Source organism: Phlebotomus papatasi, chromosome 2, assembly GCF_024763615.1.
Source record: "Phlebotomus papatasi isolate M1 chromosome 2, Ppap_2.1, whole genome shotgun sequence".
NCBI lineage: Eukaryota > Metazoa > Arthropoda > Insecta > Diptera > Psychodidae > Phlebotomus > Phlebotomus papatasi.
The window spans coordinates 78,891,260-78,908,368 of NC_077223.1; the positions used below are offsets into that span (position 1 = coordinate 78,891,260).

Consider the following 17,109-nt stretch of genomic DNA (forward strand, 5'->3'; position numbering starts at 1 on the left):
AGAAAAGCCATTTGGATATGCTGCCCTGGTTGCTGATAAACAAGATCACAATTACGCTCTTTATCATCACGGCTATTTTGATTGGAATGGACATAGGAATGCAACTTCCTCTTCTAATCTACATTGTTATGGCATTTATTGCAGGTAAGCAAAAAATCTTATTTTATTTCATATTAAATCATTCGATATATTATTGGTAATAATCAAATTCAAAAAAAGAAAAATTACGTTACACAATTCATCGTCAGTTACTAACCTGAAGGACAAATTAATAATAAAAGACCGTAACATTGAGGGCAGGGTATTTTGAGCGTTTTAGTCAAATCAGGGGTCACATCACCAAAGAGCCAAACAATCTTACCAATTGCACCAACGAGCCCCAAAGGTTCAAACTTTTTTAAGTGTTTAAGATAAAACGCAATAATCTTGAAATCAGATTTAAGTTTCCGTTAATTTTAAAGTTAAACGCAAACTCAAATTCGATTAACGCGGCCAGATTTTGGGCAAGACATGCATTAATTTAATTATTTATTTATAAAAGAAAAAAACTTTAAATAAAAATTAGTATGCTTTATTTGAGATGATCATTGATCATCCAAGGAAAATAAGCTAGTACGAGTACCATACTGAAAGATTGCTTTTATACATTTGCTTTGCATTTGTTGCAATTTTGCTAGCACCTCATTAGTGATTCAAAGTCCCAAATCGCAGCTCCATAAATCAGAATTGATTGACACATGGCCAAATAAATAGTTCTGGTTGTCCTACTGATGCTGCTGCAAATTCCTCTCCAAATTGGAAGATAGTTGGGATAAACTAGGGGAAAGTTCCGGTTTTTCGTACGATACTAAGCATCGTAATGACCAAATTATTCCTATGTTTCTCAATAAACATTACTCATCACACCCATATTTTAAAAACTAGACGAAAATGCTGTTTTTAAAATATATTACTATATATTTTTAAAATATATTGCTATATATTTTTAAAATATATTGCTATATATTTTTAAAATATATTTCTTACCTTCCCATTTTTATTTCGAAGATAACTGTGCTGTCAGTCGATCCCTGGAAATTTTCTTATCTTCTCATTATTATTTCGAAGATAACTGTGCTGTCAGTCGATCCCTGGAAATTTTCTTACCTTTCCATTTATTATTTCGAAGAAAACTCTGCTGAAAGCTGATCCCTAGGAATTTTCTTACCTTCCCATTTTTATTTCGAAGACAACTGTGCTGTCAGCTCATCCCTGGGAATTTTCTTTTGCAACATATTAAAGTCAAAATTCTCATTTCACGATTTTCTCCGGGGTTTTTTAGTTATAAATTAAATACAGTAGACTCTCTCTCAATCGGGCATTTGGGGCGACATTTTGCTCAATATCGCCACGTTTATTCATAAACAAAATTTAGTCATTACGAAGCTTGAGATCGTAAGAAGCATGCGCACTGTCCCCCTACTATTTATAAATAAGTTTCAATCCATCTAAAAACATGATTTTTTTTACTTATCTCAAAATTGGTCCTGGCAATTTCCTCCATTTTTGGATATGTTTTGTAGTTAGTCCAGCTGAACATTTCGTCCATAGATGCCTTTCACCTAAAAAATCGCCGTTTTGAATTATTCACGGTCAAAGTTCAACCATCCTGAAGGGCCTAATTTTTAAACAGATTTTATCAAATTCGGATTTTTTGAAAGGTCTTGAAATTCTAAACCGACCGCAACTGTACCCTCACAATCGATAATAATTCGGAAAAGTAATGATTCATTACCGATTCTCAATTCATTAGATTCATTATCAGGTTTTTCTTAGCGCCGGTTCTGTTTCTGTTTTTAATCTGTTCTGTTTTTAATCTGACGGGATTCGGATTATTCTCTTCCTCTAGCTTCGGCTTTTCAGCTGTTTGGAGCCGAAACAGGTATTGAAAGTAATTTCTTATTCAACGTTTTAAGTTTAATGGAATTTCTTTAGTCTGTTTTACAGTTTGCACATTTGAATAGGGCGTGAATTAAAATTTATTTGAGTTATTCTCAGGAAATGGCATGAAATTAGGAAACATTATATTTTAGAAAATTTACTATTTTTCAGATTTGGTATGGCAATTAATAAATTGAAGTAAATGATTGTCGACCGGTAAACATTAAGAGAAACTAAATTGCGTAAAATACTTTGAGAACCGCTCAAACCCGTAAATACAATATTATCCGCATGTAATTTTAGACCGCTAAAGAATTTTGTTAGAAAAATAATAGAAAGAGAAGATATATTTTTATAAGTCACGACTTTAAACATTTTGCAAAGCTATGAGCTCTGTTTGCCCACCCCTCTTTTCTTGTGATTGGATTTTCGTTCATTAAACTTTTAAGTTCTTATTACAAATTAAAATAACCAGAAAGTTGAAGTTGAAACTCTATGAACTGCACTATCCACTGATCTATTTTAAGTTTTTATACCATCCTATTCCAAGTTTAGCTTCTGTTTATGATGTTTTTGTAAAACAGTTTCAAAGACTAATTTGAAATTAATTCTTCAAATGTTCAGCCCTCTTCTATGAGTGAACTTTGTCTAGAAATTTGCATCATACTTGCTCCCCTTTCAAATAATACTGTAGCAGCAAATGAATTTAAAGCATCTTCCGAGAGATAGAAGGATTGGGTTGGGACATATTTTAAAAGTTTTAAAATGACCAGAAAAAATTGGAATCGTTCTTGTGGTATGAAACGAAAAACATTTCAGGAAAAGAAAAGTGGAAAAAGAGATGGCAAAGCATCCCAGCTTTGCAGAGTGCTCGAACTCACAAGATAGAACTCTTGTTGAATTATATTTTACGCATAATTTTTATCTCCATGGCGGTTGATTATCGATTTAAACTGGTTCATAAATTATTCGAAGATCATCACAATATTTATAATTGTTCTTAAATTACCATTTTTAAAGAATATGACCTTTAAACTTTATTCCATACTAAGTTCTGAAATAATTTTGGAATAATTATATGTACATTTAGCCTTTCAAAAATTCGATGTCGAAATTTTTTTCGATCATTAGATTTTGATTCTCCAATAGTGTCTTGGATAAAAGGTAAATGGAACTCTATTTGCACAAAAAGTCGTTGAAGTTCGAAGAATTCAAATTCAATTTCGAATTTTCGAAAATTTATCAAATATCATACTAAAAGCTGGCAAAAGAGTTACTCATTGATTATGGAGTGATTAAATAATTGGACAACAACAGTAAACGTCTTTGTTCTTTTTTTTTCCTCACAAAAATGTGAAGACCGTCACATTTTGACACTTGAGCACTTCGAAATTCGAACAGGATGTAACTTCCGCCACTTTGCGAAAGTATTAAGAACTAAGAAAGTCTCTTTTTTGGATCTTCAAATAGATTTTCGAATTTTTCAAGATCTAATTCTGTACGGAAAAAATGTGGTTAAACTTTGACTTTCTAAAATTCGATGTCAAAATTTTTTTCGGTCATAGGTATGTATGGACGAAATGTTCTCTGGGAATTCCTCCAAAACATATCCAAAAATAAAAGAAATCATAGGAGCCGTTTTCGAAATAAACCAAAATATTTTTTTTATTAAGGGTCACCGAAGACCAGAATTTGATATCTCCTAAAGCTAAACATTGACAAAAATTCGAAAAACGGATATTGTACTGTTCTCTTTTTAAGTTTGAACAGTAAACTGATGATCAAAATAAGTACTGGTGTTTTATAACATATAATTGTCGTGGTTAAATTCGAAAGAAGAAGAATATTACGGGCCGGTTGGCATCAAATGATCATTCCAGTAATTGATATGAATTGCATTTACGAAAAGTTTTTCTAAATTTATCGTTTAGGTTTAGAGTTTTCTTACACAACTGATTTTACTGCTCAAACTCCACAGAGACAGCAGTACTATAATCTCTCGATTTTGTCACTCCCAAAATTTTCCCCTTTCACCACCCGAGGACTACTTTTGTCAACATATCTTTGCATTTCAAACGATTTCTGAAAAATTATGTCACACTTCTTGACCGTCTGTCCGTTGGTCCGTGTGTCCGGTCGCTACCACACCTAGTGCCCAAACGGTTAGAGATAGGGGAAAGTACTATCCCTTCGAACGTACATGCTTTCGAATCATATGAATTTCTCTTATTTTTCCTAAAAGGCTTATACATAATTATCACATAATTATCGATAACACTGTGCAACGATGATTTTGTCCCTGGGTTCTCATGCTATATTTTCTATTGCTAGGGTCAAATTATTTACGAAAATACTTATCATTTTGATTTCATTTGGATTTTGCGCTTGGAATCTAGGCAAAACCGTTTTTGCCGTTTTTTGATACTTGAGTTCCTATATCTCCGATTCTGATGAACCGATTTATTTCTCACTATGGAATAATTTGGTCTCCTTTAAATGCCCGATAAATCCTTTGAACAGATAAAGTTCGTACAACTGACACCAGGGGCACTGTAGTCTCAAATATGTCAGAAAATATGGAAAAATCGAACTTTATAGCAACTTTGATCAAAAATATCTCGAAAACTAGGACTGTCTCTAACAATCTGTTTTGTGGGTTTGATAGAGAATTTAATCAGCTACATTTTCGTCCATGTACAACTTTTCTCTCAGATTATTTTTTAACCTCTATATTGAGGTTCAAACAATACAATAAACAATACAATATAAATAAATATAAATACAATATCAGATATTCGACTTCTAAGGACAAGACCTATAGGAATTTATAGGCACTATAGGGATGCTTGTCTACTGAAAAAATGGTTGATAGTCCAAGTAGTTAAGAAATAAAAATTAGTGTTTGGTGCTACCCCGTGTTTGGTGGTGCCCCAGTTTCTCGATATAATGTACTTTTGGCTCATACGGTCTGAGAACCAAGGTTTCTGCCGTTTACTTGGGGAGACCGGTTGTGAAGTCGGACGCCAGCCGCATTTTTGAGATTGATGAAGTAAATAAATATATTAATATATTATATCTATTTTCTATTCCAAATTCAATTACATTTATTCCTAAGCTATTTTGGGCGATTTTTTGGGAGATTCAATCTGTCTATGTCACGAGTTCAAGCATTTCGCAAAGCTAGGACGCTTTGCCTCCCCTTTTTCGGAAGTCATCAAAAGAATCCAAGTCAGTGTCTCTATCTGTTTGGCCTCTATAGGTCTTGTAGCTGATGAACAAACAATGTGACGTAATTTTTCTTAAGCACGGGGTTAATTGCATTGTTTTTTTTTCATTGAGTTCGTGCAAAAAATTCAATGATTGGAAATGTGATAACACAATCATTATCTTTAAATGGGTCAACATTGAGTGAATTGCCATATAGAATGTTAACTGGTTTTACTGCTTTTATTTAATAATTCGTAAATAATTATTTATGATATTCTATAACCGCAAAAATTAATCTTATTAGTAAAATTTCAAAAGAGATAAAACACTAACAATTTTGTGCTAAAACAATGCGGTTACATTGCAATAAACATATTAATTAATTTAGTTATTAGTAATTTTATATTCAATAGTCTGTCCATTTAGATTTGTATGTTTAATTATCTTCAATAATTCTTTTTTAATGACAAAGAGAATTTTTGTGGAAAAAGTAGCTAAATATTCATAAATTTATGTGTACTTTTTTTATCATATTGATGATAATATTTAATGTGAAATGTGCTATTAAAACCAGGGGTAAAATATCACCAAGTTTGTTATTGGATTAAAAAAATATTTTAAAAGAAGGACTGTACAATTCACATTTAAAATACAAGTGAAATCACTTCGGTTAGGGGAAAGTGCTCTCCCTTCGAACGTTCATGCCTTCGAATAATGTGAATATTCTATTAGTTTTCCTAAGATACTTACACATTTCTATTAAATATTAGTTGGCTTATCATTAATTGTTGATAATTCCATGATAATTTAGTGTACATCTCTTACGAAAAACAAAAGAAATACACATTATTCGAAGGCATGAACGTTCGAAGGGAGAGCACTTTCCCCTATAGGAGTCCTGTTCTCAAAGGAGTGATTTTAAAGGTTATTTTCAATGCATTTTAGTTAATTGAATTGTGGGATTTTGCTTACTATTAATCTCTTGTTTCGGCATATTTGAATACAATATTAGCGTATATAAAATATTGATTCCTAATTGGTTTTATACACCAGCCACTCTCATCTATTCTTGGCTTTGTGTTCTAAGCCTTTTTCAAAACTACAAAGCTCTCAACAATGGAAATCATCAACTGGCAGTGGACGATGTGGAGAATCTAATAGTTGATGTTAACGATGAAATGCTGCAGTGAATGTGTCAAAGTGGTGCCTAAGGGGGTGCTAAAAGGGGGGTTTGATAGTAACCCCAAAATGAAAGGATTATTCGTGCGATAAATTAATGTGCTCGGACTGTAATTTACTTTTAATTTTATTATCTTAATGAGAATAGTGTTGAAGTATATTATAACAGCATTATTCCCAATGCTGAACTTACAGTTATGTTATGAATATGGTAAAATATAAGGGGAGCGCGACATACAAAAGTGATTTCAATTATGAGGCTGCGCATAAAACAAACTATTTTATATTCCAGTAGCAAAACGGAGAGCAAAACTAAAAGAAAATAATATATATATAAGATAGTATGTGTGTGAAGGAGATGAGACTATTTTCGGCTAGTGTATGACCTACATTTATCTTTTTTTAGTATACAACTTTTAGTCACTATTTCCCTTTTATTATTTTTTTTTTTGAATTTAAGAAGTCTCTTTTCCATTATACGAGGGGAAAAATTAATAGGGTACAAGAGAAGAGTTTTAACATTATTTTTCACATGTTAAATTATTTTCCATTGATGATGGAAGAGTCTTTTGCAGCCCAAGATGAGATTTGAGGAGGGTATCAATTCAAGAGCCACTGGAGGCCAATGAAATATTTATGTATGTAGTTGAAGGATTTTTAGTGATAGAAGGTGATAAGAAAAGAGGTATAGGAGCCATGTTTTCGATGAATCGACCAAATTCGATGTTTTTGTCTTTTAAAAAGCTAACGGAAACTTTTCGAGGACTTTCAAAGGATGATTTTGTGGGAATTTTTCATGAAATGATACGTAATTTAGGAATTTAGATAATAGAATTTAATTTTTTGAATTTATATCAATGTAAGTTTTTGACAGTATTTGTATTTAAGAGGTAAAATTAAATAAATTAGTGAAATAGTGTGTTTTTATTCCGTTGTTATCAGAGCGCATGCTTGATAAGGATAAACGTAGAAACACGGGCGTATACCAAAAGTTCTCCAAAAGGAGTGTATGTTCTTTCCCTCATAATAATCTGTGTGAAATACAAAGGATAAAAGGGGGCCCTCCAGCTCAATGAAAATTTAATAAGATTGAAGTGAAGATTAGTGAATTGGTGCTTGTGAAGGATGTAGTGTAATATCACAAAAGTGTTTGGGAAATAACTAGCCCCAGAAAGATTTGTGTTGGCCAGAAATTTTTGCACTGTATGGAGAGTGTTTGACTTTCTCTCCACCCCAGTATACGGAAAAAAGGGTGGGTGAAAAATTCCATCGGCAAGCACAAACAGCATTTGTCGCCAAAGAATAGGGAGGAAAGTTGACAGAAAAGGGTATATAAAGGCTGGGAAAAAAGAGTGTAATTTTTGGTGTAAATTTGGCCCGTTGCCATGAACTATGAATATTTGATCGTTTAATTTTGAGCAAATTGGGATTGGTGGTGAATTTAATTTGAAGCCAGAAGAAGGAAGAGGAATCAAAGGTGCAAAAAAGAATGTGAGGAGAGATTATGAAAATGCAAATTATACATTTTGGTGTGTAATACACTTGGGGAGGGGGGGAGGATGTTGGGGAGAATAGGTACTAATCTTGTGGTTGGTTTGGAAAATCTCTCGCAATGTTATTCCACTTTGCCGCCTCCTTCAAAAATGGGCACAGTCGCAGAGCGCGCCCCCCTAGAAGGAAAACCGCCTCACGGTCCTGGAAAGGCATTTTCTTTACTTGCTTTTTTTAAAAAAATAAAATACAAAAGAGGTTTTTATCCGCTATAGGACTAAAGTACAAGAAAAATTCATCTAGCATGATGATAAAACATATAAAGGATGTGCTGTTAAAATAAATTAGATTCATTTAATTTTAATTGTCCTATTACCAATTCTTCTTCATGGTATATATACCCCCTTTCTCGTGGTATAATTACAGGTGTATGAAAATATTTTCGTAAGAAAAATTAAATTACCATTTTCTCCCGCACAGCGCCCCGGCTTGACTTTCGTATCATTTCTCATTTCCACCCAAGCCACACACAACATATATATACGTACATTTTGGGAGCTTTTTGGGGAGCCCATCTACACGAACCTCTTCCCCAAATTGTGTGCCTCAGCCAAAAAAGCATCCCACCTCAATATAATTTTTCAGTGCTTTGGGTATATATGCTCCCTCTCTCCACATAGAGTATTTTAGCTCCATGCCCCCGTTAAACCGTTGCGCCCCCAGGGCAGGCGCTCTTCCTCCCACACCGCATACAATGTGCTATATTTTGTGGCATAGAAAAGTGGAGTTGAGCGTGCACACAACAAACCAGAAGTCCTCTCTTTTCCCATACTCTTCATATATATGAGCTTCGACTCCCCAATATATGGGCAATTTTCTTAATTTTTTTTTCTCCCTACAACATATTCTTTTTTTTTTCTTTTGGGAGGTATGGCTGAGAAATTTTCCTCTTAATAACATTTCTTTTCAGCCCCACAATTGTGAAACACACAACTCACTCATGTTTCTATCTCACAAAACTGGATTTTCTCCTTCTTGGGGGCTTTTTGTGTGCTTCCCTTTTTGCAATACCATTGAAGCCAATTCACACGCGCGCGCCCCCCTTTTTCAAATCATCCCGTTGTACATTTTCCAACATCAATATAACACACGCCTTCAGAGTTCACGCGAAATGTAAGAAAATTTCACAAAGTTTCTCCTGTTTTTTCTAATGTCAAGACACAGAAAAGTTTTGTACGAGTTTTACGCGCACCACCCAATTCATTAATTTAGCATAAAAGTATCAATTATTCAAAATGAAGAGACGCCTGACAATCGATGATATACTTTTGTGACTCTTTTTTTTTCTCCATATACCAATTTCAAGTGAATTACAAATTCTATACTATTAGTCCTAGCATAAGCTATATACTTTTCAGGGAAATTCTATTAATACAGCAATTTTTCAACTAAATCCTCTTCGACCCTCTAGCTCCTTTTGCCCCAAAAAAAAAAGGGCTATTTCACTGTTTCACAGAGAAAAAAAGAACTGGATAAAAAAAAAACATTCGTCCACTCCAGTTTTATCTGATTGTGTTATTTCAACCCTATGGTGCTCCTTTCTGGGTTAGGAGTTGATAGATGAAATTTTTGGCTGTTTCACTGCTCGTTCTGCGAACACAGAATGTGCATTAACAATTAGTTTCTCGGGGATGTCGGAAGTGGCTTATTAAAATTGTTTCAAGACATGAAACTTTACTACAAGAGATTTGAAACTCTATACAACGACGACGTTTGAAGTCCACAACTAAAGTGCATCTGGCATTTCTAACAAAGAAAGTGTTGGAAAGTACTAAAAATTTTACTGGTATTAGTGATTTTAAATTTTATTTCCATATGGAATTATGGGGTAGTTTCATGCATGCATCACTTTCGAAAATACTTATTTCTGGGATTATAAATTTTAGTAACAGTTTTGTATATTTTTGGGTAGCACCCAAGAAAATCTTGTCGGACTTAGTTCGAATGCGATCCATATTTGTTTAGCAAATGAGTCTTGAAGTGGGTCTTGAAGAGTGCGTGAAACTGCCCCATTGTTCCCAATTTAATCAATATTCCAGAAAGTTTTTACCAAAATATCATGAAATTCATCATTTGTTGTTATAAAAGTACTAAGAGTCGGATTTAACCCAAGGACGAGTTATCTAGAGTTTTTTTTATGTTTGTGCATAATCACAAAGTTAGCTGATTCACTGGTAAAAATAATGTCACTGGTGATCCTTCTAAAAGAGTTATAGCTATAGATGGCAGATTTCATGAAATTTCACCGTAGTCTCCATCTTCAATAGGCGGAAAAACGTGAAATTTTATGAAATTTGCGATCTATAGTTATAGCCTAAAGGCTCAATTTTAAAAAAGCAATTGCACAGAAAAAAATATTTTTTAAAAATGTTCGTAAATGTTTGTGAATTCCTATGAGAGAGTTAGAAAATGCTCATGAATCGTATAACTCACAAACAAGTTTGTAAAAGTTTGTACTTTTTTCACATACATTGTAAGTGTTTGTTTTCCTGTCGAACATTTACGAACAAATGTTTGTAAAAGTACAAAAAATGCTCGTCAAGTTATCATGTTACGAACAATGTTTGTGAAAAAAGTACGAACTTTTACGAACATGTTTGTGGGTTATACGATTCACGAACATTTCGTAACTCCCCCATAGGAATTCACAAACATTTACGAACATTTTTACAAAATATTTTTTCTGTGTGGGTAAAATTGAGCTTTCTTTAAAAGATCACTTCAGTGATCCAATTAGGGGAAAGCACCAATGCTTCTAAGGGTCTTGACAGACTTGAGGATTAGCTGAGGGACGATTTAGCGTAATTCTATTCGAAATAATGGTTAAACCGAATTTCTATCATTTTCCACTCAGCCGTCTCCCGGCTTTAGTCGTAAGTGTGTCTAGGGCATAACGATCTCAAGTTTCGTAATGACTAAATTTTTCCTATGTTTCTCAATAGATTGCGAAGTTTGGGGTCATACGATGCATGATCACTGGGCACTTTCCCCTAAAGTACTGCAGTGAAGGAAGTGCTTGTAATTTAGAACAAGAAGCAAATAAACACCAATAATGTTCAAAGTTTGAAGTGCAATATTTTCAATAGAAATTAAAATTTGGAACCTTGAAAAGTTATGGGCTTTGCTTGTTTTAAAATTAATTTTAATACGTTTTAAAAGTGAATTAAAATATAGACAAGAATTTGACTATGATTTTGGACTTGCTTATAACTTTGAACAGCTGTAATAGAGTGCCCATTCTCGTCCATTACAAGACCCTAACTTATCAAGTCCTCCTCCAGGTTATGGAGATGGAACCGTCAAGGGGAACTCACGGGGAACTCGGGAAACCCAGGGGAGTGACATTAGTTCTGAAAAATGTGACCAGTTTTAGTGTAAATTTTTTCCTGTTTTCGTACACGTTTCACGAGATATCTCCAAAACTACGTAGGTTGCCAATTTGGGGTTTTCGGTTGTCTATTCTATATTAAATTGGCTTTTATTTTGTATTTATGTTATTTTCTAATTCATTCCACAATGACACAAAATAGCTAATAAACTCAAAAATGTTTTCGGCTCGCTAGAAACTTATGGGAACCATAGGATACGTCATGCCCCTGGGGAAACCCATATATTTTTCGGGGATTTGGGAACTCGAACCACTCTATTTGCTTATGAATAACCCCTCTGGATCCTGCTGGTTAATAAGAAAAAGGTAGAATAGGCAAACTGGAACTCATTCAAGAAGTAACTACCTTTTAGAACCAAGACTTTGACAAATCTTTTTTAATGCACTTCTAAAAGGCTTATAATGAGGATTTTGTGTTGAAATTCCTGTAGAAGCTCTTGATCTTTTTAAGAGTGCGTTACTTCTCTTTTAGTAGTCACAGATACGGAACTAAGAACGCTATAAGCAGATTACAAGAATTTTGGTTCTATAAATTCTTAGAGAATTCTATATGCATTTGGCCATATATGCCTTCTGCCAGTTAGTTATAGCCCAAATAGTAATTTCTGAGGAAAGAAATATTTCTAGGGAAATCTTTTCTAAAAACCGTAAAAACGGACAATGTTTTCGTGTTTGGCGGATTACAAAGAAATACTAAAAGTCTCTACACATCAGTCTCTTATATCATCAAGGATACTTTTGCCACACGACCCCCTAGGGCCTACTCATTCATTCATTTCATTCATTCATTTTCAACCGCTTATCCCTATTGGGGTCGCGGGCCCATGACATCCAAATTAGCAGCCCATGCTTGTCGATCCTCCGCCACTTCAGGAAGATGTTCGGGTTCGATCCCAAGGCGTTCCAAGGCAAGATTCTGAATTTGATTCAGCCACCTTGTCCTAGGTCTGCCTCGAGGTCGACGCCTTCTCACAATGGCTTGCATAGCTTTTCTGGGGACTCTTTTTCTATCCATGCGCTGAACATGTCCGTCCATACCATCGAAGTTGTGATCTCTCAACCCGAAGAAGCAGCTCCTCGACCCTTAGTTCCTCACGAACGGCCACATTACTCACTCGATCTTGACGAGTGTGAGAATAGGAACAAACACAGCTTTGAAAAGCGATAACTTAGCCCTTAGCCGAACGACTGAGCTCGGCCTTCCTCACCAACCACGCTTCCGCCAAGCTCACTCATTACTGCAGAACTCGTGAATAACACCCCGAGATACTTGAACATCTCCACCTGTGTCAATGCTTTTCCATCAACATGTATGGTGCATTTCACAGGCCGTCGAGAAATCACCATTACCTCCGACTTTTTGTCGTTCGTCTTCATATTTGTTTCGGCACAAACATTTACAAATCGGTCAAGTGCGCGCTGAAGCTTTTCTTCGGAAGATCCAAAAAGAACCAAATCATCTGCATAGAGGAGATGGCTCACCCTGAAATCCCCAATACGAATCGCATTCCGCCCCCGACTGCGTTCCATAATCTTGTCCATATATAATATAATATGAACAACAATGGTGATAGAATACATCCTTGGCGCAGTCCAACACCCACCTGAAAACCTTCCGACTTGGATCCGTTTACACGAACACAGCTACTACAGTCTCTGTACAATGGCTGAATGGCTCCTACCAATTCTTTATCCAGTCCGCACTCGTGCAGTACATTTCAATCTTATATCTTATCGGTACTCGGTCATATGCTTTTTCCAAATCTATGAAACAAGCATAGAGTGGAATTGCATACTCCCAAGCCTTTTCGACAATCATCCTCAGGGTAAAAAGCTGATCCGTGGTGCTTCTACCAGGCCTGAAACCGCATTGTTCCTCGCCCAGTCTGGGTTCGACTATATCTCGGCATCTTCTCTCAAGGACTTTAGCATACTCTTTGCCAGGCAAACTCAGAAGGAAAATTCCCCTATAATTGGGGCATCTTTGCTGTTTCCCTTCTTCTAGTCATTGATTTTGTGAATTGTAAGATCGTAATTTTAGGAGGTATTAAATGTTGCTTTTAAATACTTCAAATTAAAATATTTCTTGACAATTGCAACTATTTTTTTTATTTGCAAATTTTAAAAGTGAAATTGCAATATTAAAATGATCAAAATCAAACCCGTTAAAAAAGTTTTTATTGGTTTTATGATATAAAATACAAATTGTTTGACATTTAAAACTTTTCACACTACACAATGCAATTTAAATGTAGTTTTGAATGCACTTATTATTTGTCACAAATTTCTTTTTATTTGTTTATTTGCTATTTCATACATTTCACAATAGGATTATTTTAAAACCATTTTATATTGGCTGTAGCAAATTGGCTTGGAAGGTATTTCGTTAAAAATGGCTAGTTAAAAACAGAATTCGCCTGAATTCGTGAAATAGGAAATCATAAATTATAAATGCGTAAAAATAGTTCAATATTCTTGGAAAGTGGAAAATTAATAAGATTAAACCGTTTTTAGTATCGTTGGTTGGTGTTAAAGGAGATTTCTGATAAATTTTTTGGTTTCTTTTTTGATCAAGTTGATTTTTTGCTCTGCTAAATCATAGTAATTTTCCTTAACCCTTTAACGACGAGACACTTTTTACGGACGGAAAATCAACAATAAAATTAAACTGAGAAACATAATCATTGAAAAGTATTACATCTAACCCTGGAAAGTCCAATAGAGTTTGATTCGGTGTATTTTGTGCTCCGGTATTTTTTACGTGACAAAAAGTCCCTTGTAAAAAAATTTTACATTTTATTGATTTTATTTTTAAAAAGAATGATTATTCTAGTTTCTTGAAATGCAAAAGATTTTACAACTCGAATTCCTTGGTGACGAAATTTCTGAATTTTGTCGTGATACCCGACGATGTTAGATTTCATAGAAAACCATTCTTAAGTCTCTCGGCTGTTCTTCGCACTTTTAGAAGAAGTCCTTGATAACTCTTAAAGGATTAAACTTAGCCATTATTTGTCTCTTTAAATTAACCCTGAAGTTTTGGGTGAGACAAAGCTCCGGGCAGTTTAGTACATTTCTGCAGAGCGCTACATGAAGAAAATCATTGAAATTGTTCAAAAACTTATCATGAAGTGTTCGGGTGTCGGTTTTAATCCCTTTTTTTGCTCATTATCATGATGTTATGGATGGACTTTGTATTTAACACAAGATTTCTCTTCTTGATTCTTGTGAGAATGAATTGGGGCACTGGAAATAAATGTTGGCACCAGCTCTATTATTGACCAATTAAAAAAAAGCGCCGACAAAATTACTTTTTTATTTGTATTTTATTTTGGTAATCATGTTTGCTTTTTGTAGTGCCAAAAATTATTTTAAAAATCTCAGCTAAAGAGATATATTAAATTTTTTCCACGCTGCTGCTTTTATGACTAATTTTCGCTTCTTTTTTATTTGTCATTTTATTAATAATTTTCAGTAAATGCCTCAATATAGTGTTTAATTTTTCACAAGTTTTTATTTAATTTTTTAAATTGTATATAACCGTAATTTCAGTCGGTATATGGTATATACACAATTTCCAAAAACATTTACCCTACTGTTAAATCAAAAAGATAAGCATTTAATTAATATTAAAAGATAAACATAATTTGTTGATAAACGTTGAAAATGTGAGTGGATGGAAAAAACTGTCATAACATAACATTTGGTAATAATAAACTAGACTTCCAATCAAATTTTCAATAAACTCAATTTAAATTTATTTAACTGACAGTTTTGAAAATTATTAAAAAAAATATATAAAAGTTGATTGTCAAAAATAAAATATTGTGAAGAAATAAATTATATTTCAAAAGCAATTTCAAGTAGCACTCTGTACTACTAAAACAATACAAAATTCCGGAAAGCAATAAGAATCACAATAACATTTGGTATTAATTAATGCACCTCATGATGACACCATCTCTGCAGTTAATTAGAAAAGTTTTCCTTGACCTTGTTTTACTTCTAAAACTGTTAAAGTGATTTTCATTGTCAGTTTGATGGAAGATTTTCATTTCTGATTTCTCATCAATTTTCAACTAAAATTGTAATTATTTGACCGTGCAGTACTAGCTTTTAGTATAAGTACTTTTGAATTTACTTTTCTATAGATTCCCATTGTGTTGTGTTCTACTACACTTGGTGGAAAATAATTGCTTTCATCTCACATTTAACAACTGTGTACCCTGCATTCTCATTAAACAAAACGTCTCAAGAGAAATTATAAAGCTTTTGAATTTATATCCAACTTTTTTGCTCAAAGAGAACCATGTGTTTAGACAGTAAAATTTTAAGTAAATACTTATATATCACGAATAATGTATTAATATCGATTTGTGGAAATATTTGTAGAACAAAGAGGGGCAAGGTGTTCAAGCATTGTGAAATGCTGGAATTCGGGACCACAAAATCAGTAGTGCATTGAAATTACAACTAATTTATCTCGTTCGCATTCTTTTTGACCCTGGATGCCCTAAGAAAAATCATGTATGCTCTGGGAAAAACTATTTTTTGACCCAGGATAACTGTATTAAATTTCGGACAGCTTACAATTTCGTCCAGGTTACAATTTCGACCACTTCTTTTATTCCTCAATTTTCCAGGAATTTTTAATTTTTCCATACTTTAGAGATAGGTCGTTAGTCATTTCGACGAACAAGTTGACTGGACATTGGGAAAATTTCGGAAGCGCAAGGAACTGTGACAATCAAGGTGGCCAAAATATTACCCAAAGCTATATCCATTATTATTATTTATTTTAAAATGTATTAAGAATAATTTTAGAGAAAACAAAGACAATAAATTATCTACAAGGTTCCAACACTCCTTAAAAAGAAACAAAAAAAGAGATAGAGCTATCCGTGAATGGCTTTTGGAAATACTTTTTTGGATACCTCAATTCTTATAGTTCTTGGTCCTTACGGAATTCTTCCATAGCCTGTTCCACATAATCTCGTTTGTCGGAGCGACCTTTTTGTTTTTTTTTGCATTATATAATCTTTAAAGCATGCAAAAACTAGAAATTTATGGAAGTTTGAGGAACAAAACAAATGTGCAAAATTGGAAACTGGACGAAATTTGGTACGGTTCCCCTATCGTTTCTACGAACTGGCAAGCGTACAAATGATCGACGACTTACTCGATAAACTGCAATTTAAATTTATCGATAACTACCACACATCGACTCACACCGTGATCCAACAGCAAATCAGTTTTAGCAAGTTTACAGTCAGTAAATTCTATCGTTTAACCCTTTATCGACCAGACACTTTTTACGGACCGAAAATCAACAATAAAAATTAAACCGATAAACAAAATTTGTGAAACGTTTTACATCTAACTTGGAAAGTTCAACAGAGTCTGATTCATTGCATTTTTTACCTCTACGTGCGATAGGAACAAAAATAGCCCGAAACTTTAAGTAATTTTTCTGACAATAACAATGAATAATAATTTTCAGTCTAATGAAAAATATTACGTATGAGTAATGTAGTTTTTATTCCCAAAAGGGTGTTGCTTAAAAAAAATTGGAAGCATAAAAAATAATTAAAATCATTTTTCAGTATGAGAATTTGAAAATTCGCCATTTTTAAGCTTAAATATTTAGTATATAGCAAATAGCTGGATACTGGCAAAAAAATATCCTAGATTCGTTCAACCTTCTGCTTTGCAATTACGTACAAAAATAAGGAAAAACTAACTATAGGTAGTCAGGAAAAATTATTTTCTTTATGGGACACCGGTATTCCAATCGTCCTTAAAGGGTTAATACCACTATTCACTGTATTGATAATCTGACTATTTTAAGTAAAAGTCACCTAAAT

General features: G+C 33.7%; 1 protein-coding gene across 2 annotated transcripts in view; it reads left to right on the forward strand.

Annotated features, from left to right (window-relative positions):
* The window catches only part of LOC129804565 (uncharacterized), a 102,191-nt gene that overhangs the window by 2,956 nt on the left and 82,126 nt on the right, over nt 1-17,109 (forward strand). For both annotated transcript variants that reach the window (XM_055851960.1, XM_055851959.1), the window contains exon 3: nt 3-144. In XM_055851960.1, coding sequence (XP_055707935.1) covers nt 3-144 — 142 coding nt within the window. The remainder of the gene's footprint in view (nt 1-2; nt 145-17,109) is intronic.